This window comes from Scylla paramamosain, chromosome 10 (assembly GCF_035594125.1).
Source record: "Scylla paramamosain isolate STU-SP2022 chromosome 10, ASM3559412v1, whole genome shotgun sequence".
Taxonomy (NCBI): Eukaryota; Metazoa; Arthropoda; class Malacostraca; order Decapoda; family Portunidae; genus Scylla; species Scylla paramamosain.
The window spans coordinates 8,923,521-8,950,000 of record NC_087160.1 but is presented as its reverse complement, the minus strand read 5'-3'; the positions used below and the strand labels follow the sequence as shown (position 1 = coordinate 8,950,000).

General features: G+C 37.5%; 1 protein-coding gene across 2 annotated transcripts in view; it reads right to left on the bottom strand.

Annotated features, from left to right (window-relative positions):
• LOC135104204 (protein lin-10-like) overlaps nucleotides 1-26,480 on the bottom strand; it is a 185,787-nt gene that overhangs the window by 7,078 nt on the left and 152,229 nt on the right. Inside the window, exons 6-13 of one of the 2 annotated variants that reach the window (XM_064011319.1) lie at nucleotides 26,179-26,265; nucleotides 22,701-22,862; nucleotides 20,254-20,436; nucleotides 19,049-19,069; nucleotides 18,330-18,542; nucleotides 7,046-7,165; nucleotides 411-551; nucleotides 1-250 (exon numbers count right to left, since the gene is read on the bottom strand). The exon at nucleotides 1-250 is cut by the window's left edge and continues 7,078 nt beyond it. In XM_064011319.1, coding sequence (XP_063867389.1) covers nucleotides 179-250; nucleotides 411-551; nucleotides 7,046-7,165; nucleotides 18,330-18,542; nucleotides 19,049-19,069; nucleotides 20,254-20,436; nucleotides 22,701-22,862; nucleotides 26,179-26,265 — 999 coding nt within the window. In that variant the 3' untranslated portion in view covers nucleotides 1-178. The remainder of the gene's footprint in view (nucleotides 251-410; nucleotides 552-7,045; nucleotides 7,166-18,329; nucleotides 18,543-19,048; nucleotides 19,070-20,253; nucleotides 20,437-22,700; nucleotides 22,863-26,178; nucleotides 26,266-26,480) is intronic. The other variant, XM_064011320.1, reaches the window with a different exon arrangement.

The following is a 26,480-nucleotide window of genomic DNA, read 5'->3' as shown; positions in this document are numbered from 1 at the left end:
GTGCTCTTACAGGATTGAGGGGGCCAAGGTATTTCCAGCTTGCACATATTAACTAAAAGGAGTTTAATTTCCATAGCTCATAAAGAAATACACAACTGAGTCACTGGCTTACACTAGTCCATCCATTCAAGCAGCTGAAGTAATATCTGAGTGTAATAAATACACTGATCAAGAAGCACTATATGTACTGGGGAGTTTCCTGGCCAGTCAAAAGCCGGAATATTGATGTAGGCATCGTCTTCATTCGAATCTGTGTGTGTAGAAAATTGGAAAAAATTGAGTAACCAATGAATAATAAATCAATGCAATATTCTGAAAATATGTATAACTGTCTTTCTTTCTTACTACATAATTATAATTAAGACTATTCTTTTATAAAATACAATACAAAAATTACTTATTTCACTCACCTCACCAACAGATGTCGCTAAGAGGTTAACTATCTTCTCATGAGGTACAGCAACAACAGACTGACTATTGATGTCAATGATTCGGTGGCCAACTCTTACACCTCCACGCTCAGCTATGCCACCTCTTAATAAACTGCAAATCTGTAAAATATTTATAATTTTTTAATCATTAATGGAAATAACAGAATCAAGTTTGCTGAAGAAACAGTTACCTCATCATATACATAACACTCAGCTGGTCTCCGAATAGTTATGAAGAACACAGTATAACATTGCAACTCACGCCGTGTTACCATAACTTGCCACTAGGATGTCAACAGGGGTATTCCATTCCACTCCTATCTTGTCTTTGTTCTTCCAGCATAGCTCTGGGGTTTCTTTCCTAACCATAGCAAATTACAGAGTGTGAGAGGACAAGGCAGCCAGCAAAGGCCAGCAGAGGTCTTCCCCTATGGTGAAAGCCTGCACATGCTGCTGCAAATGGATGACTAGTCATCTTTATGACTTGTATACAGTTTGTGACAGCTGTTGTGGTCATGTTTACTCTTTAAGATGTCCAGTGCTCTGAGTATGTTGGCTGGTCTGATGAAATAGGGCTGGCTTTTGTTAGCAAGTCTAAGTCTGATCCAGAGGTAGCGGTTTAAGATGAGGAAAACTTTGTCTTCACACAAGCTTAGTGATTGAGAGGTGAGTGGGATTAATCCTGGCTCCTTTCGTGGTTCCTGCTTGGGACCTTCTTTCATGATGTTTAGGTGGCACTGGTGGTGCTTAACTCATTTCCCAGTGCTCCTGATGTTAACTCTGTGCCTGCTACTAACTCTCTGACAAATGTTTTTTCATGACGTGATGCTTCCTGACATGAAGCCTGCTGAAGTAACTCGGATGATGGTTCCTGTGACTTCCCTCTCCTCCTCTTAATCCCCTTTTTTCAGATCCCAGCTCTTCTTCTGAAGTACTTTCTGCTGTGGCTACTCTTGCTAGATGATATGACTCGCTTGCTTCCTTAGTTGGTTCTGGCACTAGCGGGGGGAGTGGTCCCTGAGGTAAGCGCTGATGGCCCTAGTGGGTTGTCCATCCCCTCCACTCACCTCTGCTCTTTAGAATCCCTTGTTGCCACCTTCTCTTCACCTACATGAGAGAATGTTCCTGGAGTCACCTTGGCACAAAAAGAGAGTGTTGCCTGTGTCTTCTTATCACAGGAAGATGTCATGAACATCTTTTCTTCTCACCTTGTTACAGGGTATGCTCATTGCCTGGTTCTCCCTGCCATGGGAGATGCTAAGCTAAACTTTGCCTGCCTCTCCTAGTGATGGGAAGTGCTCGCTGCCTCCACTTCCTTCCATTATAGGTGAGCCTTGCCTGCTTCCCCTTGTCCCAGGGAGCATTTCCAACCCAGGTCACCACAACACCTGAGAGCAGTATCATCTCAGTGCACATAGAGGACATGGCTGGTGTCACCTGGACAAGGGCAGCGAGCATTGCCTGCCCACAGAATGGGAGCATCCTCTGATTCACTACACAAGTACTGAGAGTCACCTTCATGGCACTGGGACTTTGCTTCCTCTGTGTCTTCTCACCATGGGAATGTGGCCTCACTTGCTTATCCTCACTGCCATGCTACCTGTGGTCTCCACACTGTAAGAGACCTTATGAGACATCACATGCTTGCTCTTCAGTAATTTATTTTTGGCAAGTCACTCTCACCTCCTCTTAGGCAAGAGTCATCCTACCCCTGTGCTGTGGGTTCTTCAAAGTCTTCTTCACATAGTTTGGAAGCCAGAAAGGAGTCTGCCTCCCCAACACTACATCTGGATATGTAGTCATTGACTCTCCTGAGTATTCTTCATATGGACATTTCCTGTCTCACAACAACCTTAGGAGGGGAGGACATGGACTTTTTGTGCACTTCCCAGAGTCCAGAGGCAACCCATATTTGCGAGTCCCCTTTTGTGAAGGTTCATGGACTCAGGAATGCTACTGAACCTCTTAAATACACCCTGATACACCCCAAAGTGGGCAGACAGCCTTCAGACACCTTGTGGACATAAGCACTATCATCCAGCTTGTCTTCTTTTCTTCAGTGAAACTTGAAGGGTGGAGATCTTCATTTGGGATATTAAGACCTGTGTGACCCTGTCGGAACTCTGCTCCAGCACTGCCTTAACCGTGGTGTGCTTGGAGAAGATGCGTTCCCAGTCCACAGGTGAGGTCGTCAGGTGCCTCTTGTCCTCAGGAAGGAAGGGCAGATGGAGGAGGAAAAGAAGGAATTCTCTCTGATGGCAGAGGAGACAACTCAATTGCACTGTGAGCTTCTCTGAAGAATATATTCCATGGACCGCTTCAGATATCTAAACATCTGGTCTAACCTAACAGGCTGGTGGTGTCCTTGGAAAAAAAACCTTGCTCATTAAAGAATTTCCCAATAGTGCTAATCATCTTACTCTCCACGACAACCGTAGCTTGTTAAGGAGCTTCTGTATGAGTGGAAATGGAGGGAAAGCATATATCCCTAGGTGGTCTGCAAGGAGTGGACAGAGGATTCAAGGTGCAGCAGGTCATCCATGGCGAAGGGAAATGTGGCCTTCCCCAAAAGTGTCTTTTCACTTTCTGAAAGGATTAAGAAAGAAGGATTGACCTTGGATGGGTGTCCTTTTGTAGAGACACCAGACACCTGGTAAGGTCATATCCTCTCAGGCTAGATGGTACTGTGTATGACATTTTGTCTGTTAGGTGGTCATGCACCTTTGTCTTCACCTCCTTAATGATAACCTGAAGGCTGTCTACCCATTTTAGGGTGTGTTTAGAAGACTCAGTATGGGTCCTTGGTTCCTGAACCTTCTCAAAGGGACTGAAGCCCGTCTAGAAGGCAAGTCCAGGCTGCCTCTGGACTCAGGGAAGTGCATTAACAAATAATCCAATATGTAGGAAAACTTCACACCTTGGGCAAAAAAGTCCATGTCTTCCCCCTAGAGGTTGTTGCTGTGAGGACAGGGGAATAACACTCTGACATCCAGATGTAGTGTAGACTCAGGCTTCCACTCTGTGTGAGGAAGAACTTGATAGGGTGACTGCTGCCAAAAATGAACAACTGAAGAGTGAGCATAGGGCAAGCATTTGATGCCTCAGAAGCTCTCTTCTTGCTTGGAAGAGACAACAGACACATGGTCTTCTGACTGAGGATAAGCAAGTGAAGCCACATTCCCATGACAAGAAGACAAAGAGGGGGATTGGGAGTGGGAGGAACAGTTGCAGGAACAGCTGCTCTGTCATTCAAGTTACTTCAGCCAGCTTTGTGTTGGGAATTATTCCTCATGTCATGAAAAGAAATAATTGGCAGAGAGACAGCCACAGTTACAGAGTCATCATCAGGAACAATGCAATATGATTTAAGCACCACCAGCACCAACATCATTAGGGGAGGCCGTGGTTGTGGTGAGGTTAAGTCCTGAGCAAGAACTACAAGAGGAGTGAGGCCTAATCTCACTCCCCTCCTTATCACTAAGCTAAGGTTTTCTTTGCCTTGAACCCTATTGGCTAATGGCTTATCATGTGTAACAAAAGCCAACCTAAACTCCTGAGACCAGCTAACAAGCTCAGAGCACTGAATAACTAAGAAACAAATATGGTCATGACAGCTGTCACACAATGTATGCAAGTCATAAAGGTCACTACTCATTCTTTTGCAGCAGCATGTGCAGGCCTCCACTGTAGCTGCTCTCTGTAGTTGCTGTGTCCTCACTCTCTCTGCTATTTGCCATGGTCAGGAGAGAGACAGAGAGAGAGTGAAAAAAAAAAAAAAGCCAAGAAGAATGAAGACAAGATGACTAGTAGAAGTGGTGTGGAGCCTCTCTGCCCATCTCGTGGCAGTGGGATATGGTAACAAGGGGCAGAAGTTTCAAATGTTATAGTGAAATCTCAGTTCTTGAACTTCATTTGTTCCTGAAAGCCATTTGAAACCCAAGATGTTATAAAACTGAAACTATTTTCCCCATAGGAATCAATGTCTGTTCCCAGAAACCCGTCCATCCTGTCTTATCAGCTTATGACAGACACTCCCACTGCTAAGATGGCTGCTCCACTTCTCCAGCTCAGAAATTTATCCAGAAAGGATGTATTGAATGAGCTTAATGACATGAAATTCATCAGAAGATATTGTTTAGACTGTCCAGGTATTCTCTTTGTCACCAATCTAGTGAGGGACGCCTTATGGAGTGACGCAGAGAGAAGCAACCCACTTACTGCCAAAATGAAGGTGATCGTAACATTTGAATATCTTGCTGCTGAGAAAAGTTGCTGGAAAAATGCAGCTGTGGAGTAGTGATGGCATTGTGGAGTCATCAAGAAAGCCACAGGTGGCTTGGGAGTCATGCTTACTCCTATGTGCCAAAAAACTTTTTACATCTTGGCTCTTCGACAGGATCACATTTACCTTATTTCAAAGATTAAATTACTATATTACACATTGTCTCTCCCCTTCTAATATATAAAATTCAAGGAAATATTTATAGAAACTATAAATTAACAATAAATGGCAGCTTTTGCTTTGTCTTTTAATGTTTGAAATCAAGTAATCCTGTTCGAGCACCGAATTATGGTACGGCAACCGAAGCAATTATGAATTCAAAATTTTTTTTCAAAAACCAATTTATTTGAAAAAGGGAGATGTTTGATAACCAAGGTTCCAGTGTACTACATTCTCTGTAACTGGTCAGAGACAATATATATATATATATATATATATATATATATATATATATATATATATATATATATATATATATATATATATATATATATATATGATACAGGTAACTGCTTTCCAACAACTGTGGAATAACATGCAGGTACAATAAGAAATGAGATGGTAAGTGAAAGAATTTGTGTTTTAAGAGCTTGATGGGGCAGATAATTGTTTATTAAGATGGTTTTGGTCATGTGGAGAGAATGGAGGACAGAAAACTTAGGATAATGAGATCAGATGTTTGTGGTTGAACGGTTAAGAGGAAGGCCATGAAATGTGGAAACAAGATATCTTTGTGATAATTCTTTTAAACTGCTCCAATGATTAGCCCAGTGTTTAACAACTGATAATCATGGGATCAAGATCTCTGTTGATCAGCCAAAGATGAATGTAATGGATGAGAATGCATCAAAACACTGTATCACCCCTGACTGAGAAGATTACCAGCATGCTAAACCACCACTCTGGCTATGGTCGTGTACAAGATCTGGTCATACTGTCAGCTTTGCTTCCAGTAAGTCTCAAGAAGATGTAGTGATTGTATGTATTTATTGTATTTGTACCTGTAGGTTAAGTCGCTTATTATTATTGTTATTTTGGTGCTAGTGTAATGATCTCATATTAGTATATGTTAATTTAAGTGCTAATCTTACTCTGCTGCTTCTGTAATGATGTCTTGCATTGCTTCAGCCATGTCTGAGCAGTGTCAATGCAAGTCTAAAAAATGCAACCTCATGTTGATTAACATGCTTGCTTTGGTTGTTACTTCATCTCTGCCACTCTGTGCCCTGGTTTGCTTTATAGGCACTTCTTACATTATTATTATTATTATTATTATTATTATTATTATTATTATTATTAATGATCATCATTGATATTAAATTATTTTTATATAGTTTCAATAAAGTTTGTAACCATTGTTGGCTTCTAAATGGGCATTTTCTCATATTATTCCCCACATCAAACAATTCTAATATATTCTAAGATGAAAGGTGATTAAAATATAAAAAACAGTCAGCTTCTACACATTTGCTAAAACAAATAAGTATCTTTTTTACGATTTAAGTATCCAAGTCTAGTGACTACTTGGAAGTAGTTTTGTTTTGCATCTATGAGTATCTGTATGTCCACATAATGTTCCTAAATGAAATGCAATCCTAATTTGCCTGGGCACCTCTGAGGATGTGGGCAATGGAAAAAGCCATGATGAAATATTCTTAGAGAGAGGGGAAGGAGCTGTATGTGGATAGTTGTGGTGTGAAATGGTTTTAGTTCTAAAACACTGAGTTATGTCAGCTCAACTAACCACTGAACACCACTTGGTAACACAACCACAGAGTAAAGCCTTGTCACCTGTGCCTTATGTTATTACAATTCTCCCTAAATGTTTCCTTGGTGTCCCTTTGTGAGTGGTTAGTTGATGTCTTATGGAATATAAAACATAGCCATTCCCTTGATGAGAATCATTAGGAACAAGTGTTAGGAAAACGAGTTTGACGGATTTGATATGTAAAGGTCAAGAAATAAAATGTAGGAGTCCAGTACAGAACTGACAGTAAAGTGACATTTAGTAGACTATTTGTTTTCAAATCTGATAAATGTGGTTGGTGCAAGAGGATGACCTGTGAAATGGGAGGTTAGAATGCTGGAGTATATGAAAGAAATGAGAGAAAAATTAAGGTAGAGGATGGAAGGAGGGAAGGCAAGAGTAGGAATAAATGGAGACGTTTTTATGTTCATATTCTTAAAAAGAGGCATCAGATAATGATAGAAAGAAAATAATTTAGTTCTTAGTGTGAGATGAAAACCCAGAAAGGTATCAGGTCTTTGAGCCACAGTAAACATATCCTTAGAAAGGGATAGTTTGTATATGTAAAACATAATATATACTTACTACACCATTTTGTACAGAAAAGCCTAATTGATATTTTGTGTCAGGTCTTCTAATCTTGACCTCAACAACAGGAGGGCATGGCACAACTGTTAGTTTCACTGCAGTGTTATATTTTGTGTTCTGAAAAGGCAAAATATTTATTAATGATCTCCAAACCCATAGTGCATATATTAATGATAAACTACTAATGACTGCATTACATCAAGTATTTACAACTAGAAGTAAATAGCAAGTCATTGGTAAATGGGACAAAATTGTAAACCTAGAATCACAGATGATTGTTCAAAGTAAAACATAACATCATAAAGTGTATGTACAGTCAAAGACAAAAGTCACGTCTGGTTTTGGTTAAAAAATCTGGTAATGGGCTAACCTTACAGTGCTGTCTGCCCTATCAAAGCAATGGTGGGTAAGATTGGCATAAGGATTTTGATACTCCCCACACCTCATACATCATAATAATTTGTATCCTTACAAGTGAGGCATTCTGATATATTCAATGTTTTTGAACCATTCACCTTTTTGAAGTAATGTTTGAAGTATATATGAAGTTTAATATATTTGCTGTACTGTAAGGTTTTCTCATATACAAAATATTAGGGATGTCTAAATCATAGGATATGAACTAGAGAAATAAGTTCATAAGTAAAGCAGTCCTTTACTGCAACAAGAAACAAATATTTCCTTAGTTTACTCTAGCCATTATCTCATCAGTGGCAGACATGAAGGTCTGAACCTTATCTGAACAGTACCTTAAGTGATTCAGGCTTGCCAGCTGCTGGCATGTAATTGTGGTTAGGTTTTCATAATGTTTCACAAGTTACCTCGACACAACTTTAGTTTTTTTACTGTACATGGTTTCATATGATAAAAGCTGAAATAAACTTAACATTGTTGTACTCAGCATTATGCATCTCCTGCTTATTATGTTAACATAACCTTCATGATCATGATCTTAGAGTCATACAGCTAATGTTACTATCACAATTTTGTCTTCTATGGATTTCTAGGTGATACAAAAAGTATTGTGAGGAAATGCACAAATACACCAATGTTGCACAAAAGGTAATGGATTCTGATGTCATATTCAACCTTTCCTTGGACACTTCAAAGAGTTTATGGAAAATTGACATGAAAGCAGTACATATTTCCCATGAAAGGGTCTGATCAGGGTTAAACTCATGACTGGATGAAGAAAGTACAGCATCTGAGGCATAAGGAGCTTCCAAGTTAACTTAAGATTGATCCCAAACATCAGCAACTTAAAACTTGATCTTAAAATAAATCCCAGAAAGCAAGTAACTTGGAAAATATATATAGATCCCCAAAATGCCAGCAATTTTGAATATACTCTTAAAATATTCCTGTAAACCAAATTCATGTAATCTTAGCCTTTTCTTACAAAGATGGTCATAAAACTCAGAGGCTGATTTTCAACATAAAAATGCCCATTGATTTGTAAAATAGTTTTGCAGACCAATAAAAAAAACAAAACAAAAAAAAAAAAAATAATAAAACTCATAAAACAATCTGCACACCTAAACAAGTAATTATGCTTTTGTAAATCACCACTGCTGTGCTATTACTTATAAAGCACCCAAAAAGGGTAACTATTCACATATATATATACTCTCATCACATCATACACACAGTTTTAGTCTAGTGAGCACTTGTCGTTTGAAGTCTGGAATTTATACTTTGTTGATATAACTTGGATGTTGTGTAAAGTGTGGGGTTCAACTGTGTTTGGTAAGTCGTGTACTTTGTAGCCTCTACTGGTTTTTCTTGAATAATCCTTGTAATTTTATTGACTGTTTACTACATAGTCACACTGCATTCATTGCCTGGGAGATAAATTTATAGTCTGACATGTTGGTCTGGCAACACAAGTTAAGCAGAAATAAATGGTTCGTCATCATCAGCTGATCTAATGTTTGCAGGAACCTTTTTCTTTGTTCCTTTATTAGGTCTTGCATTAGTTATATTATGGATTTCACAAAACACAAGTTAATGCTGGTGTTCTTCCTCATATTGAGTAAACATTTTATTGTCTTGTACCATGTAATTGATTTTGATACGTTTGTGAACCAGGTTTCTAAGCTATGTAACAATGATGCAGTCAGTGCAGACTCGAATACCATGCATTTATATGCGTAAGGTATTGCAATGGCAGAACAAAAGATAGTACATTTATTTATATGTCTCACTGGCTTTCTCATGGAGGAACAACACTGTGTTCATGTTTGGCATGCTCCTAAATAAAGATACATGGGCGGATAAGTGATCTTGCAATTTTGCATCACCAAAAGCGTAGAGTCTCGTTTACAGCCATGGATTACAAAAACTTTAGTTTTGCTTTCATTGAGGACCATCCTGTACTCCTGCCAGTTATCAAGCATGGTGCTAAGTTTTTGCAAACATATTAGAAGAAGTATGTGTGGGTCCCTCAAGAAAGCATCAGGGTCTATGTTAACATCCTTACTACCTAGTCAATGTAAGTGAAAAAAAAGAAAAAAAAAACTAGATAACGCACCCTGCTGCATCCCAGTTGCGACCGTCAACACTGTTGAGTATATCACACTCCTGTTACATGCATATATCCCCTGAATGGTTCTCAACATCACTTTACCATAGCCTCATGACTTTAAAACTAGAATTAAACCATTGTGAGGCACTGTCATATGCTTTGCTGAAATCAACAAACAGGACATAAGATTTTTTGTTTGGATTTAGCAAAATCACGTAAGCGTCCCAATGTTATAATCTGTTCTACACAGGTCCTGCCATGCTGTGTCGCTGCCTGGCACTTATCTATATTAACTCAGTTTTAGTTTGTTCAGTAATAACACCACAAACCTTTGTTAATATGTTCATTATGCTGATATCCTTATAATCTCCACAGTGCAATCTCTCTCCACCTTTAAATAACACAGTCTGCTAAAGCCCCAAGAAATAGGATCACACACATTCAGAAATATAAAATAAAAAATATTTAATAAAGAGAGGAACCAAATAATGGGTAAAACCTTAATAAGACCTAGACAAATACCAATGTAATCTTTATTAATGTTCATATCCTTCACAGCTTTATTCAGTTTATCAGCAGCGTAGGGGATTGTTCAGTATGGGTATTGAGGAGCACAACCCCCATGTCAAGCCCCTGTGTCTCTTCACCCTGCTCATCTTGATTCAGTAGCTGTTTGAAATGTCTAAACTGTTCGTCATGTGACTCCTCTTGCTTGCACATATTTGCCAGACTTATTAGTTGCTTTCCAAATCAGTTTCAAACCTTTAGTCACCTTTTCCAGCATGGCTGAGTCTTGTCCCCTTTTTTTTTCCATCTTGTGCTGCACACTCTTCTATGTCAACTTTGATTATGTACTGTGTTAAGCCACATTTCACTGACATCATCACACCACCTCTAAGTGGGCCTTTCTTTGTTTTATTGTAATACACATTAAAGTCTGGCATACCCATCTGATATATGCTTCTTCTATCAACAACATGATATGGAATTCTAATAAGAACTGTAGTATGTTAGGATTTTGCAGTTTTCTTTTATTCCACATATACAATGAAATTCTCACCTTTTCTCTCACTTGGAAAAAATAAGATAAAAAATGGTTGATCATGCTACCATCTTGCAACAAAACACGTTTTTTCCAATCACATACAACATTTACTCACATTTTCAAGGTTTCATTTTTCTTCTCTTTCTTTTAACTTCAGTCATGCCATTTCTTATCTCACTGTCAGGTATACGTTCTTTGTGTCAACTTGAGATTTTTTTTGGCTTCTGTAGAATGTTGTTGCATTGATGCTCGTCCTCCACAACAACCAGTATCAGTTGCTTCTTTGTAGGATTTGGTTGTCCAAAATGCTTGATACCCCCCACACATCACGACATCAAAATCTCCCTGGTAGACGGTTGCCTGCATCACCTTCAGCACTTTCTCTTTATCAGTTATACCAATGTCTTCAGCATCTTCCACTAGTCCAGTTATCACTGTGCTTCCTTCCCTTATTGTTGAGGGATTTGAGAAATAACTTTTGTTGTTCTACTATGGTGAATGTCTCCTCCAGCTTCTTGGAAAACTTGCTGACTTTGTGCCTCATGCCTGCTACCTCCTTTAATCTCTTCCCACAGAGCTCATATTTCTTCCAGCAGGACATTGTTGTCTGGCTGCATTGTTTGCTTGTTATTGATCAGTGTGGCCACTGCCTTCTTTAATTGGGCATTAATCATTCTATTTATCTCTAGGGGAGTCAGGCCCTCACAAACTCTGCATTCTCAAAATCTGCCATCTCTCCCTTGAAGTTGATCTTATAAGCGGCAGGTGATGGTTGGGCCAAGGTGCGTGTGTGTGATTTAGAGCTTTGGCTGCCAGATGGTGTCCCTGTTGCTATGGTGACTTTGCCCTTACTGTGCATGCACAGAATATGAAAAATGTAGCAAGGGATAGGTTGGCCAGAGTAGCTTCAGGTTTACCTTCTAAATATGGCAAAGTTGAAATTTGTATATCTCCAGTAAACACTTTGAAGCATGCTTACAGCCATCATGTAGCTAGAGATCGGATTGTGTAGGCTGTGTGGCCAGGATTTCCTCCAGTATCAAACAAAATATGAGAGCAGATTTCAGGTGCCAATTTTTATGCTGACATGTTGGAGAGATATACAAATGTTACTGACTTCATTTGGAATAACTCAAACTATTTATTTTTTTTATAACCATTACATGTAGATACTGCACTATGTTTGCAGTTTATGAAAAAAAAATTTTCACCTAGAATATCTTGAATGTGTGACTATTGGCCTTTTGCCTCTGCCCATCCCTTTTCTATCCACCGAGAGAATTATTTAATTTCAGAAAGCAAATCAAGCAAATCAATTCCTTTCCTATTCAGTTTCTAAGATTTCTCACAGGTTGCAGGGAACAAGATGGGTTAGGAAATGCTTTGCAATACAATATATATATATATATATATATATATATATATATATATATATATATATATATATATATATATATATATATATATATATATATATACACACACACACACACACACACACACACAGATACATGCATACATAGACACTTCTGACTTATGAATATCTTGAGTTACGAACATTCAGAGATACAAACAAGAATCCTTACAAGTTCAAATTGTTTGTCACTCCACCACAGGTTCAATACTGCTATGCAGCTCCTTCTTAGTACTATTGGCCACTGCCCATGCTGGGCAGCAATGTAGCAAAGGAGATAAATGCTATGTTTACACTCAGTTTTTGACCAACCATGGTGATTTTTTCTTCTTAGGTGGTGATACCCCACAAAATAGGCCCCACCCGCACCTAACTGATTGGCAGGTGAGGTAGTGGGAGAGCTCTTAACTCTCTCTCTCTCTCTCTCTCTCTCTCTCTCTCTCTCTCTCTCTCTCTCTCTCTCTCTCTCTCTCTCTCTCTCTCTCTCTCTCTCTCACACAACAAATAAATATGAATCACAATTTTACACTGTTGGGTATGTGACAACGAACATGATTTATTCCAATACGTTTGTTATGGCAAATGTGCGTTATGGTGACTGAAGAACCTATGGAAAAAAAATTAATTGGTTCCTGGGAACCATAAAATAATATAATAAAAATAAATTATATAATATATAATATATTATTATATATAATATATAATAATATATAAAAAAATTCCACAATTAAAAAAATTTGCACTACTGCATTTGAGATAACACAACAAATATATACAGTACTCTCCTGAGTTTCGTGCCTAGTCCTAAATTCTTACCATCCTGAGTTTTGCATTGCTTTGACAAGTATTGGTCACATTTATCAACTGTTGACATCACACATATACATTTAGTAAACCCCATAAGTTGGAGCCATCTCTCTCTCTCTCTCTCTCTCTGAAAGTAAAAACAATCCTAAGGATTGCTAATCTGAAGGAGACTGATTGAGAATGAAAATGGAATTACATATATGTGTGAGAAAAGTGAGAAAGGATGAAGCGAAAATGACAAAAAGAGAGAGAGAGAGAGAGAGAGAGAGAGAGAGAGAGAGAGAGAGAGAGAGAGAGAGAGAGAGAGAGAGAGAGAGAGAGAGAGAGACAAGAGGAAAGGGAGGTGACAAGGAGGGAGGTTTGAGACAATACAAAAGTGAGAGGAAAGGAAAACAGAGAGGAAGGGACAGGAGGCAGATAGGTGAGCAGTGGCTTGCACAGCTGGTGAGTTAGTCTTGCAAGCTTTAGTTTGTTATTCTGATTAAATTTTTATTACAATTTCAGTGTTTGCACTAATGGCAGCAAGTTCACCTTGCCAGTTTTGATTCTTTATTCCGATTAAACTTTTGTTAAAATTCCTGGGCTCACATGAGTGGTGAGTTCGTCATGCCAGTTTTGGTTTGTTATTCTGATTAAATATTTATTGAAATTTCAGTGTGTTATTGCAGTTGTACGTTATAATGACTGTGTGTCGTCGCATACCCTATTGTATGAGAAGATAGATTGTGATGCACACCTACTTATGTATTTGATCTTGCATATGTACACACACACACACACACACACACATACACACACACCTTTGCTATCACTACACTTCTTTAGTTTATATAGAGCAGGTTGTCACAAACAGCCTTGTAAGGACCTGCAGGCATGTGTGTGTGTGAATGTACTTAGTTTTAGCATACGGGAGAGGGAATTGGGCCCATACTGTTCCATTTGTTTATCTCTTATTATCTAATTTGGCTTTGGAAGTATGTGTCATTTCTGCATGTGCCACTTCTTTTTTATAATCCATTCCATATTTCTATTACTGTGTGGAAAATTATTCTGTTTTATATCTCTTCTATACTTGTCCTTTTTTATTTTCCTTCTATGTCCTCATGTGTCTCTTGTATCCCATACTATCAGGTCTTCTCTGTTGAACACTTTTTCTTATTTGTTCTAGTGTTATCAAATTTAATTTTGATAACCTCTCCTCATATGACATCTCTGTTAGACTTGGTGCCAGTTTTGTTGCTGCTCTTTGGATTCTCTCAAGTTTCCTTATATTCTTTTTTGTGCTTGGTAACCATACTATTGCTGCATATTCCAATCTTGGTCTTATCACTGTGACCATCAACTCTGTTACCATTTCTTCAGTCATATAGGTGAATGCCACTCTTATGTTTCCCTGCAGATTATAAGTCTTTCCTACAGTTTTATTTATTTGTTTGTATGAGGATAGATTTTCAGATATAATTACTACCAGATCAGTTTCTGGTGTTTACTGTAATATCCCATTCCCCAATTCATAATCTCCTGAAAGTCCCCATTTGCTCTTTCCGAAATCTACCGCACTACATTTTTGATGTTAAATTCCATTTCCCATTCAAGACTCCATTTCCATATTCTATCTAGGTCCTGCTGCAACATTTCACAATCTTCCTCCCTTTTCACTCTTCAACAATTAAACATCAACTGCAAACAAGCTCATATCTATTTACTCCTTCAATCCATATCATTGATATACACTCAAACATGATTAGGGTCAACACTGAACCCTGTGGCTCACCACTTATAACTTTCTCCAAGCCTGTACACACCAGGAAACATTGTTTGGAAACAATGTTTCCAAACTGTTTGCAAACTGTTTCCAAACTGCAAACTTTTTGGAAATGGTTTCCAAACAATGTTTCCTGTCCAGACCTCAGTTGTCATCATACCTGTGATGAGTGTAGGCTGCTGCAATAGCCTCTGTATTTTACTTGGCACTTTTGATAAATTCAAGTAAGAGAGATGGGTGAGGGAATTTTTAGAAAAAAAAAAAAAAAAAAAAAAAAAAAAAAAAAAAAAAAAGCCTTTATGGTGACTTGCTTCTGGTGGATTTGAGACCAGATGGAGCAGGTTTCACCAATTTTCTTTAATGTCCACAACTGACTTTGAAATAATTTTGTGGAAGGTGGCTCCCAAAATATCCTGAAAGGAAACAAGATACGGGAAGGTGATTTCACTCTACATCAGACTGCCTATTAAACTAAGGTATCTTCAACTGGAGATTCTTTTATGAGTCTCATGTACACCTTCGGGATATCAAAGCAGATCATCTCAGCTGTGGTTCCTGAGGTCTGCGAAGCTCCGATCTCAGGACTGAAAGGTTATGTTAAGTAAATAAAAGTTTACATTGTGGAGATTCTCTCTCTCTCTCTCTCTCTCTCTCTCTCTCTCTCTCTCTCTCTCTCTCTCTCTCTCTCTCTCTCTCCCCTTCCATTATTGGTATCTGAGACTAATATAAAGGGTGTGCTTCCTAGAAAAAAAACATACTGCCATTGTAATCATTATTCATAATAATAACCACATGTGAAATTTATCAGCCATCTCTGTCATGGCATCCATCTTCTTAATTTTAATCTTATAATTTGCACTTGTTACATCCCACAATGCTGAGGATGAATGGAGCAATTCAATAAGTTCTACAGTTTTCTCAGTAGACCATATGGTCTTATTACTGCAAGCCTTGCGCATTCATTGTCACCTCCACTGCACACATACACACGCAAGCATGCATGCACACATGCACACACGCACGTGCACACACACATGCACACACACACACACACACACACACTTTCCCATTCTGGATGGGAAACAAATACATGTGAAAGATTGTTTTGGAAGAGTTTGCATTTTTTTTTTTTATGTAGGAGGGACACTGGCCAAGGCCAAAAGAGCCCACTGAGATGCCAGTCCTAGGCTGTTTGGAAACACTTTCCAAACAAAGTTTCCTAGTGTGGGCAGGCCTTAATAATCACTCTCATTTCCCTGTCTTCTAGAAAGTCCTTCATCTATCAGCAGTTTTCCTTACATCTCTCTGATGTATTTCTTTCTTTCTCAGTAGTCTCTCTTATAGCACTTTATTGAAACCTTTTTTTTTTTTTTTCAAATCCAGTTGACTGGAGGAAGCAGTAGGTACCTGCTGAAACAATAATTACTCCCAGTGAGGTCTAAAGCACTGGATCAGGGGGTGGTGTGAACATATTAAACCCAGCTGTGACCTCATTTAATGTTTCCCTTTGAGTCTCACAACACAAGGAGGCAGTCACAGCCTGCCCTCTAAAGACAACTCTCTCCACACAAAACTACAAGCACCTAATAACACACATACCCTTCACTCAAAATTTCAAAATTATCATGGCGACTCCTACACCAGCCTCAGAGTCCCCACCTGGGGAGGGGACCACAAATATTCCCAGGTCAGACTGCCCTTCTGACAACGACCCTAAGTGTCTTGACACCCCCTCAACTTTTTCTTTATTAACTTCTGCAACATTCGCAGTCTAAGATCTAATTTTCAATCAGTAAAACACCACCTCTCCTCTTCTAAACCTTATCTTATTTTCCTCACTGAAACTCAGGTGTCAGAGGCAACTGACAGTAGCCCTTTTCTGTTCCCTCCTACTTTCTCTATCCTCATTTTCGATCCAAAGCTGGATGTTGCGTTTATGTGCACAACAACTTAACCTGCTCTTGTGCCCACGCTCTTGAATCTTCTGTTTTCCACCATCTGGCTATGACTACAGAGTCACTCTCAAACTAAATTTATCTGTGCTGTATACCTCTCACCTAACTCCTCTGACTATAAGAAATTCTTTGAATACTTAATTTTGAAAGTGGAGCACATTCTGACTCTCTCCCCTTTTGCAGAGATCTCTATTCTTGGAGACTTCAATGTTCATCACCAGCTTTGGCTTTCCTCTCCCTTCACTGACCATCCTGGTGAACTAGCCTTCAACTTTGCTATCCTCCTCGACCTAGAGCAATTGGTGCAACACCCTACTCGTATTCCTGACCGTCTTGGAGATACGCCCAACATTCTTGACCTTTTCCTGACCTCTAATCCTGCTTATGCTGTCACCCTCTCTTCCGTTAGGCTCCTCCGATTACAATCTCATATCTGTATCTTGTCCTATTGCTCCAATCCCTCTTAAGGACCCCCCTAAGTGAAGGTGCCTCTGCTAGAAGGGGGACCTGAGGAGGTATTTTGCTGATTTTCCTTGGAATGATTACTGCTTCCGTGTCAGAGACCCGTCTTTGTGTGCACACAAAGACGTATATGAATGAAAAACATGAACACAGAGAGTAGAATATAGAAAATAAGATAGGTTGGTTATTACCTGATGTGGACAGAGTCAAGGAGAGAACTGACTGTAGTGAGGGATAGCAAAAGGAAGAAAATTACAGAGTGAGAAAAGAGAGAGAGTTGAGAGTCAGTACATAAGTGAAACAGAGAGAAACTTTGTTCACCGCATTGCCAAACACAAGGGAGTCTTGGCTTGTAACGGACACCCACTTTCATCCTTCTTTCTTCTCTATTCACTCAAATTATATTGAACATAATCATCTTTAATAGACAATGATTTCAAAAGTTTGAGGAAAGCAATTAGCTTCCCAAGTGAAGTTAAATTACTTGAAACCTTAAACATCAAGCATATGAAGCCCAGCCTCAACAACCAGAACACTCCAGTCAAACTATTAATAGTATAACTCAACAGTTTCAATCACTCTTGACTCTCTCTTTTCTTGCTCTGTAACTTTTCTTCCTTTTGCCATCTATTCTTCACTACAGTCACTTCTCTCCTTGACTCCATCCACACAAGGTAATAACCAACCTATCTTATTTTTCATATTCTACTCTGTTCATGTTTTCACTGATATTTTTTTTATGTATTTCTGATCGTAATAATCTTTAAGTTCTATGTTTTGATTGTTTTTTTTTTTTAACTATGTTTTATGTGTTTTTAGCTTGAAAATGCCATGTGCATATGATGAAACATTGCCCAGTAAAGAAGATAAGGTTTCTGTTTGATCTGTTCCTCATACCTTCATATATACTTCTTAAAGTCTACTTAGAATATATATATATATATATATATATATATATATATATATATATATATATATATATATATATATATATATATATATATATATATATATATATATATATATATTGCATAATTTATTCCCATAAAATGTAATCTGTGTTTGTTTCACAAGCTCATTTAAACCAGGACCATTTTCAGTCCATAAGAATAATTTGTCATCTCATGGATTTTTTTCTGAGTAATGATACACAACTCCTGAAACTAAATACCAATGAATTTCACAAATTCATAAAAAAAATATACTAATATACACACTTAGAGATTTCTTACTTCATAGTTTGAAATTTAATTTCCTTAATTTCTTGATATAAATGCAGGATTCTCCCAACATACCAGATTGTGCTTACCTTTATGTAATTTTGACAGGTTGAAAGTGGGAGCCCCACCAATGATACTCCATTGATGGCTATTATTTGATCGCCTATGTTGAGCTGACCGCACTTGGCAGCTGCACCGGTTGGGGAAAGGTTGGCAATGACCACTGTAGGCACCATAGAGCCCCAGCCAGACTCTACCACAACCACTCCAAGTATCTCACTCTTCATCTTAGGCACAACCACCTGAAAAACAAACAAACTCATATTCAATAAAAAACTGTATGAATCAACAGAGGAATGCTAGCTTCTAATTAAAAAAAAAAGTGGGGTGCATATCTAAAGCTTACAAAAAAAGCCTTGTTACAAAGCAGGTATATCTGTACAGTAACTGGCAATGCATACAAAGCAAATTAAAAATTTCCTGTTTCATACAACTTGTAATGCATGAAATGGCTTTCTACTACCGCCACTCCACTTATCACGATAGTAAAGAGAGTCACAAAGACCGCTCACTATGCAAAATCTTACTTAAAAATGGAACATCATTTTGTAAAGTATACCACTAGTGACATACTTTCTTGAGGCAAAATTATCTCATTCCAGGCAGCTAGATTCTCGCAACACAGCAGAGTAGGTACCTAAATACAGAATTTCTGTACAAGTTTGTGTATTATTATTAAAATTCTTTCACCAAACGTGCTATTTCAAATCTTTATTGTTCCCTTCAAAAGCACTGTTGTCTTACTCACCGTTTTTGAGATATAAAGCTCCTGTGTACGCCGAGGTGGGTGGGGCGGCACAAAAGATTTAAAATGCCCATTAGAATACACTTCTCATGGCTGACTAATGACCACATTTTGAAAATGATTGGTCAAGGACTGGGCATGTGGGCACGGTGGGCGGTCAAGATATTATAATTTCCATTGCATTAAACATAAGCTAAACTTGAAGCTTCAAATAAATGTTTCACACATTCTTGAACTAATATATTGTACATAACCTTGAGCGCAACACAAGAGTGAACTTAAATAAGCTTTGCCTCAATGCATTTTTACTATAGTAGCACAAACACCATTACCTTCATTATCCATTTTACCTCTACTGTTCCTACAAGAAGCTTTATTAACTAAAATTTTGTGTTAATAAAGGAGCAAATGTCTACTCTAGATTCACACTGCAGGATCATGATTCAGCAAGGACTTTTTTTGTATGATTAGTTTACATGTAATATACCTATATAGTTCTTCATTAAAAGATATATAAATAAACAAAACCTATAATTTAATAGAAATTTGTTTAACTACATGGTTTATAATAAAACCTGTGTAACCTGTAAATCATATATTGTGCATGATATCTAAAGAAAAGAAAAAAAAAAACAGCAACTGACAAATATCTAAGCAAGCTTAAGCTCAAATAAGAAAAAAAATTTAAGGGCATTGAACAACACTTGTCCCTCTTGTTTCCCTTGGTCCTGGCCCATGTGTGCAGGCAGCAGGAGTCTCCCTCAGACATCTTTGAGGTGTGCCTGAGCCAATGTCACAGCCTTGCTAGGGCTCACACGGAAGCCTTTTTACCTGCTGGCTGACAATCTGCTTGTGCGACTGTCTTAAGACTGGTATGTACAGTGGCTGTGGTTAGAGTCCTAGGTATCCAAAATATTATCCTCAAAATTTTTACAATAAAACTAATTTATAATGGATGACTGTATGTTGATATTTGCATACTTGGGATTTTGGTAGAAGTATTGCTCCAAGTTTTGTGCAAAATAATATTATGGCACTTACTCAGTGTGTGACATTATCTGATACCCTGAGTATGAAAATACTACTTGCAATGTTAAATTGAATGCTTAATTGTAACGTCAACAACTACTACTACAAAGTCACTCAAAGATGATGATAATGTCACACAAGGAAAAATGTGGTTCTGCTTTGAGAGACAGAAGCCATACCTCCTTCTGTAGCTCCTTTTTGGCAAACATTTGAAGTTCATCTCCAAATATTTCTTGTGAATTTAGCACCTCCTGGTAATCCATCTCTTTAACAAAGCTGTGATCCTCAATGCCATTTGCTTTGAGAAATTCGAGGTATGCCACTTGGAAAGCTTGCCCAATACTTTGAGCAATAAACTGAGCCTGTTGAAAAAAATGTATAATTATTTACGAGTAAAATATCTACTCTATTTGTTTCCATATGGCATAATGTATGAATGTCAAATGTCATGATATGGTTGAGAATCCTGTCAGGGCTGTGATTTCATCAATTAAACCATTAGATAAATTTCTCAGTGTTTCAAAACTAGAGGTGAGGGTATTGCTGAGGTGGGTCTCCAATACAGTGTGGTAATTCCACTAGGACCAGACCCATGACATGTTCCAAGAAGCTCATTCAAAGAAATAAACATAACCAAGTAAGTAATCCCATCGGGAATTCATCCCTACCACATACTTGATCTTGATTATAGTTAAAACACAACTGATATTTTATCAGTAGATTATGATGGTATGAGTTAAAGTAAATTTGTATTGTAATTCAATCACATTCATATCACAATATTTACCTTTAACATTACTTAGAGAGAACCAATCACAGCAAGATATGGGAAATGTGACTTCACACCGCAAAACAGAAAGACAGGAAAATTATGCCATATTGCAAGCTGTATCAATAATTTATCTTCACACTTGTAAGCACAGTGGTAAAAAAAAAAGAAGCTCATATTAACTCTCGTAAGTTTAAATAAAGCAATATTAATTTTGGTTATATTAACCAGGCTATCACAAGTAAATCACTAAGTCACGAGCTGCCTCCTTTGGGAACTGTATCAGCATATGCTATACCAAGTCCAGGTTTTAAATGGGATTGCCTGACGAGTGGACCTATGGGTTGGTTAAGTATTTACCTGATAGTACACAGGCCTGAGACTAATTAGAGGACTTCACTGGAATGTCCAAATGAAGTAGTGAGTAAGAGAGTAAGCTTAGTTGGGGTGGTTAGTAGCTGAGCTGGAGCACATCCCTAACTATCAAATGTAACAAACTCTGCCACGTTTGGTGCAGGTCTATAAACACTTGAGCCTCGGCTTCAGAACTTTGGATCCTACTCGATCTCAGATCCTTGCTAATTAATTTTCAGCCTCTTCTGATCCTTGATGGATTAACTTAGCTTGTAAAGGCTTCCGTAAGAAGGACAGTGGCTGACTTAAGGAAAGAGATCAACTAAACAATTCACATCTTTCAGCTATCTCTCTCTCTCTGCATTAAAAAGTATATATATATATATATATATATATATATATATATATATATATATATATATATATATATATATATATATATATATATATATATATAAAACACTTTTTAACAATTTTTTTCGGCATTGGTGAAGAAATAGAGTGATGAAGGACTCCAGGATGTGCCAAAATGTTTGACATCACCTTGCATGGTATCAAGAGACAGATAAAGGTACATCCTCAACTTACAGCAAAATATTAAAAAAAAAATAACATTTTGGGGTGCCCTACTACCATGTTTGTGGTAAGGCACATCCTAGTGTCCCTCATTGCTCCATTTCTTCACCAATGCACTCACAGTCTTTTTACTGCCAGTAGATATGCGGTGTATTTTTTAATTTGTTTAACCATTCCAGTGAAACTCTAACATTCATACTACGTAATCGTGGCCTGTATATTTTCCAGGCATCGCTCATCACCTCAGTACAACACTTTGTTTAAAACGAACACAGCTGTTTTGTTAGCTGAAGCAAGGAGCAGTCACAAAAGATAACTTTCTCTTATGTCAATATGTCAAACACTGAATCTGTTATTCTTTGCTTTCAAAAACATACGAGGGACTAACCAAAGTTGCCATGTTATTATTTTCTCCTGGCAGATTTTTTCAGACCAAGGAGGAGCAAATTGCCAGTTTGTACAATGTGATGCTCAGCTGGAGTTCTAATCAAGAGGGTCACTGACTGTGTGTGTGATATATATATATATATATATATATATATATATATATATATATATATATATATATATAATTGGCCAAAGGGTACAAAACACTAAATGCTACTGAACTTTAGCTTTTTTAAAAGTTGTGTTGGTATTCCTCTTTTGAAACTGTATTCCATGTCATAAGGAGGTGAGAAGAATCAGAAAAAAGACTCTGAGAAATATGACATTTGAACTTCGACCCATACATATTCTTTACAGGGCAAACAAGAGTTATTGTAAGAAGACAGAAGCTCAAATATTCTGTAGCTGGCAAGGAAGTTCAATGAACTTCAGACCACTTATTTATGAGTTAAGAATAGTAACCACTACAAAATCAAGCATCTATCAACTTAATTAAGTGGAGAACACAAAGAAAATTGCTAAATGTCCTATAGCACTAACCTCATCACTCTCAAATACATGGCAGATCATCTTAGGAGTCTTCTGGATGCCGTTGGTGGCATCATCAGTAGGCAAGACTCTCCGCCGTGCCATCAGCACCACCAAGTCCCCAATGTCTGCTATGTATGAGATAGTGCGCAGGGCATGGTCCATCATTATTTCCTGGAAAAGACAAAAGGCTTGATAACACTCAACAGAAATATTACATAGGCTACTTAGAGAGGAAAATGTTCTTAATGAATAGTAACCAGTCATCTTTTTGCAGACATTAAAATACTTCAGGAAAGAAAGTATAACTATGGTTAGTTCACAGGAAGCTGAACTGGAGGGCCTGCTAATGCCAGCCACTCTCATACTAACATCATCAAGGTACTTTTATGTATGATTTCCAGTAAGAAAACACATGAGATCCTGTATTGATCCCTTTGGCTCACAATAAATTGCAAACCTGTGGTAGCATATAAATTTTGAAGGTACCATGGTAAATATAATGTTTTTTTCTGCAAACATTGGCATATGCAGAAAGTGCATCAGCTCAAGAAAAGCTTCACAATATTTATTGACAAAGGTTACTGATCCTGTGAGAACTAGTCCTTTCCCCTGCAATCTGGGATGCAATATGATGAAGTGCTTGCAAATGTGTTGTGTGTTGACACCTTGTCTCAGCCTTGTATATGAATAGGATAAATATGATTGACTTTGCATCTTGAAAAGTTTACAATCATCATGATTAGACTGGGTTGTCTTGCAGATGTTCTGCATTTTTTTTTTTTATTAATGATTGATATTTTAATAAGATAACATGGTGAGATGCAAAATTTAGTTGGGAGAAAGTATATTGATATTAGTGAAAAGTGACTTTTCTCTTGATATCTTTAAGTTTCCAAAACAGGTTTGTGATTTCATTGTGGGTAAAATATGTTAACCATAGCATGTCCTGCTTCCATGAGGGATTCCATGACAGAACTTTAATGGCATCAGTGGGATGAGAGTGGCCAGAGTGAGAGGTTCTTGTTTCTGTAGATCTTGGCTGAACTGAGGAAACTGCAAGAGCCTGCATGACTTAATAAGCTCAGTGCTGATTGGCTTCTACCATGTGGTCACAAGTCTTATTTTTATTGTTTTAATTAATTTTGCAATTAGATGATTTGAATAGATTCTATGAACAATGAAAAGGGCAATAACAATTGCAATTGATATTGCCTACCAAAAGAAATAAAGGATTAACAAAGGAACCATGATAGTGTATGCAAGGGCAATGTTATTGTCAAAAGTATGAAAATTAGGCATTACTGCCATCACACTACCTCCGTAAGAGTTCCCTTTTAAGTAACACTGTAAAACAATGATAATGCCACCAAACTCCTAAGAGACAGAAGGTACCAATGTGGTGAATGTGTGGTAATAGTGCTGCTGCCTAACTCATATACTACACTTAGCAGCAATATTGGCTTTATATTTAGTGATATAATTTCTTTATCAACCTTTTATTTCTTATGATAAGCTTATATGACATGGTCATTATTACCTTTTTTAACATTATGAAACATGATAAAATGTTCAAATTGTGAAATCAATGTAAAACATCATAAAAATGAGAAAACTCACCAAGTTAGGAGTACATAGCAATATGCAATTAATACTTAGCTTAAAATATAAGGAGTACCAAATATCGTAATGGAGAGAGAGAGAGAGAGAGAGAGAGAGAGAGAGAGAGAGAGAGAGAGAGAGAGAGAGAGAGAGAGAGAGAGAGAGAGAGAGAGAGAGAGAGAGAGAGAGAGAGAGAGAGAGAGAGAGAGAGAGAGAGAGAGAGAGAGAGAGAGAGAGAGAGAGAGAGAGAGAAAAGCCTGCTCACAGAATATCACAGTGAAGTGCTTCACTTGGGTACATCTGCATCCTCTTATGCTTACAACCAGTGTACAGTACCCTTTGCCGGTAAATGAATTTGACAAAAATGCTAAAGAACAGAACAGCTCCTATGACAAATGGAAGTAGGATGAAAACAGAAGGCAAAAACTGGATAATAGCATCTCCCTCACCAGCACACCAGAGCATGCCACCACAACCACTGCAGTCCTCAGCTCACTCTCCAACCATGTCATGTGCCAATAAAAGAAACAGGAGGATGACATCTCTGATGGAGATGGAGGAAACTAGTGAGACCATCATGGAGGAAAAGGAAAGGAATTCACTGCTAACAAAACAAAATCCCATTCTAGGAGTGACATTCCTAATGAATCCTGCACAGATGTGTACTTAGATACACAAGCAGAGGTACTAAGAGTAGTACCTCAGGTTGTAAGTATTCACTCATGACCTGGAGTATTTAAAAAAAAAAAAAAATTTTACTTATAACCCAAAATACTTGCAATCACAAGTACTCACAACCCAAAGTGCTACTGAATATGTAAAAAGAAGCTGGCAAAGATACAACAGCATGGTTGTGAATGAAAGTGGTTGCATGGATGGAAAGGGCATTTTATATTTGTCTTATTTTTGGAAATTAGTCACTAATTTTAGGTGTGCATTATTCTACTGTGTAAGTCATTAATGTATTAGAAAATTGTGAACTTTGGATTTCACATAAGGAAGATATTGTGTTTAACTTTAAATACCAGTATCTTAGAATAATTTCTCATAAGAAAATACATATCATGTAATAGGAAGTCAGCCATCACTGAATCATAAATACTAAATAATGAAGCATCAGTCATCAGCCATACTGTAAAATGTACTATACTTAACTTAAGATTATAATTAGTCATTAAAATTTTAGTTTATTGTTGGGAACAAAATGTGTTTCCTGCATAAAATATCTTTTTCATATGTTAGTAAAAACTTGAGAATTTATTGATAAAATCATAAATCTGCATATCCAGAGCTCATTTCTTTTTACTTTTATAATGAAAGAACTGAAATCTCATGTTTAACGTATGTACGTATATTCCTTCCTGTTGTTACTATCAGTATCTGTTGATCTCAAGATGCATGTAAAAGAATGAAGCTGTAATGTGCCTTTAGCAGGTAAGTTGTTGTGATAGAACAGTCATGGCTGATACAAAAAATCACTTGGGCCTTGGTGATCATCTTAGCCTCATGAATAATGTGCTGAAGTGTTACTGTGAATATCATGTTAAAAATTTAATGCCTGGCAATAGCCCCTCTTGCAAAACTTATCCCATCTTAGGATAAGTTTCTTGCTGTTTCCATGATGCTCTAAAAGGGGGACATCACAAAGTCTTGAAAATGAGTCTAGTTGAGCTAGATAAGTATCTTGGTAATATCTGGGTTTGTGCTGAATACAAGGAAAAATGATGTATGATAATTTCAACTTGCTTCAACAAATGTCTGATTCCAACATGTATTTTATGTTTTATTTTCCTTCAACTTTCAACCCAAAGTGTGACATTAAACTTGTTTTGTAAAAAAAGGAACTATTGATTATAATGAATACTTTTTTTCCAAAAACATAACTAACCTTTAGGTCTGTGTTAAGCACCATAATCTTTTCTGTTGAGATGAAGAGATCCACCTCTGTGCTGGGCTGAGACTCTCCATCAGGGGCCTGGTGGATAACACCAACAACTTAGACACAAGAAATGTCAGCAGTACATATAATTATGATTGTTAAGAACAGTTATAATTATTAGTAAAAGCAGATCAGTAAATTTATGAGTTCTAACATAGACTACAACAAAAATAATGAGATTTTAGTCTTTTGTATCACAAACTGAATGACTAAAGCACTCAAAATTAATATTTCTAATAATATCAACAAAG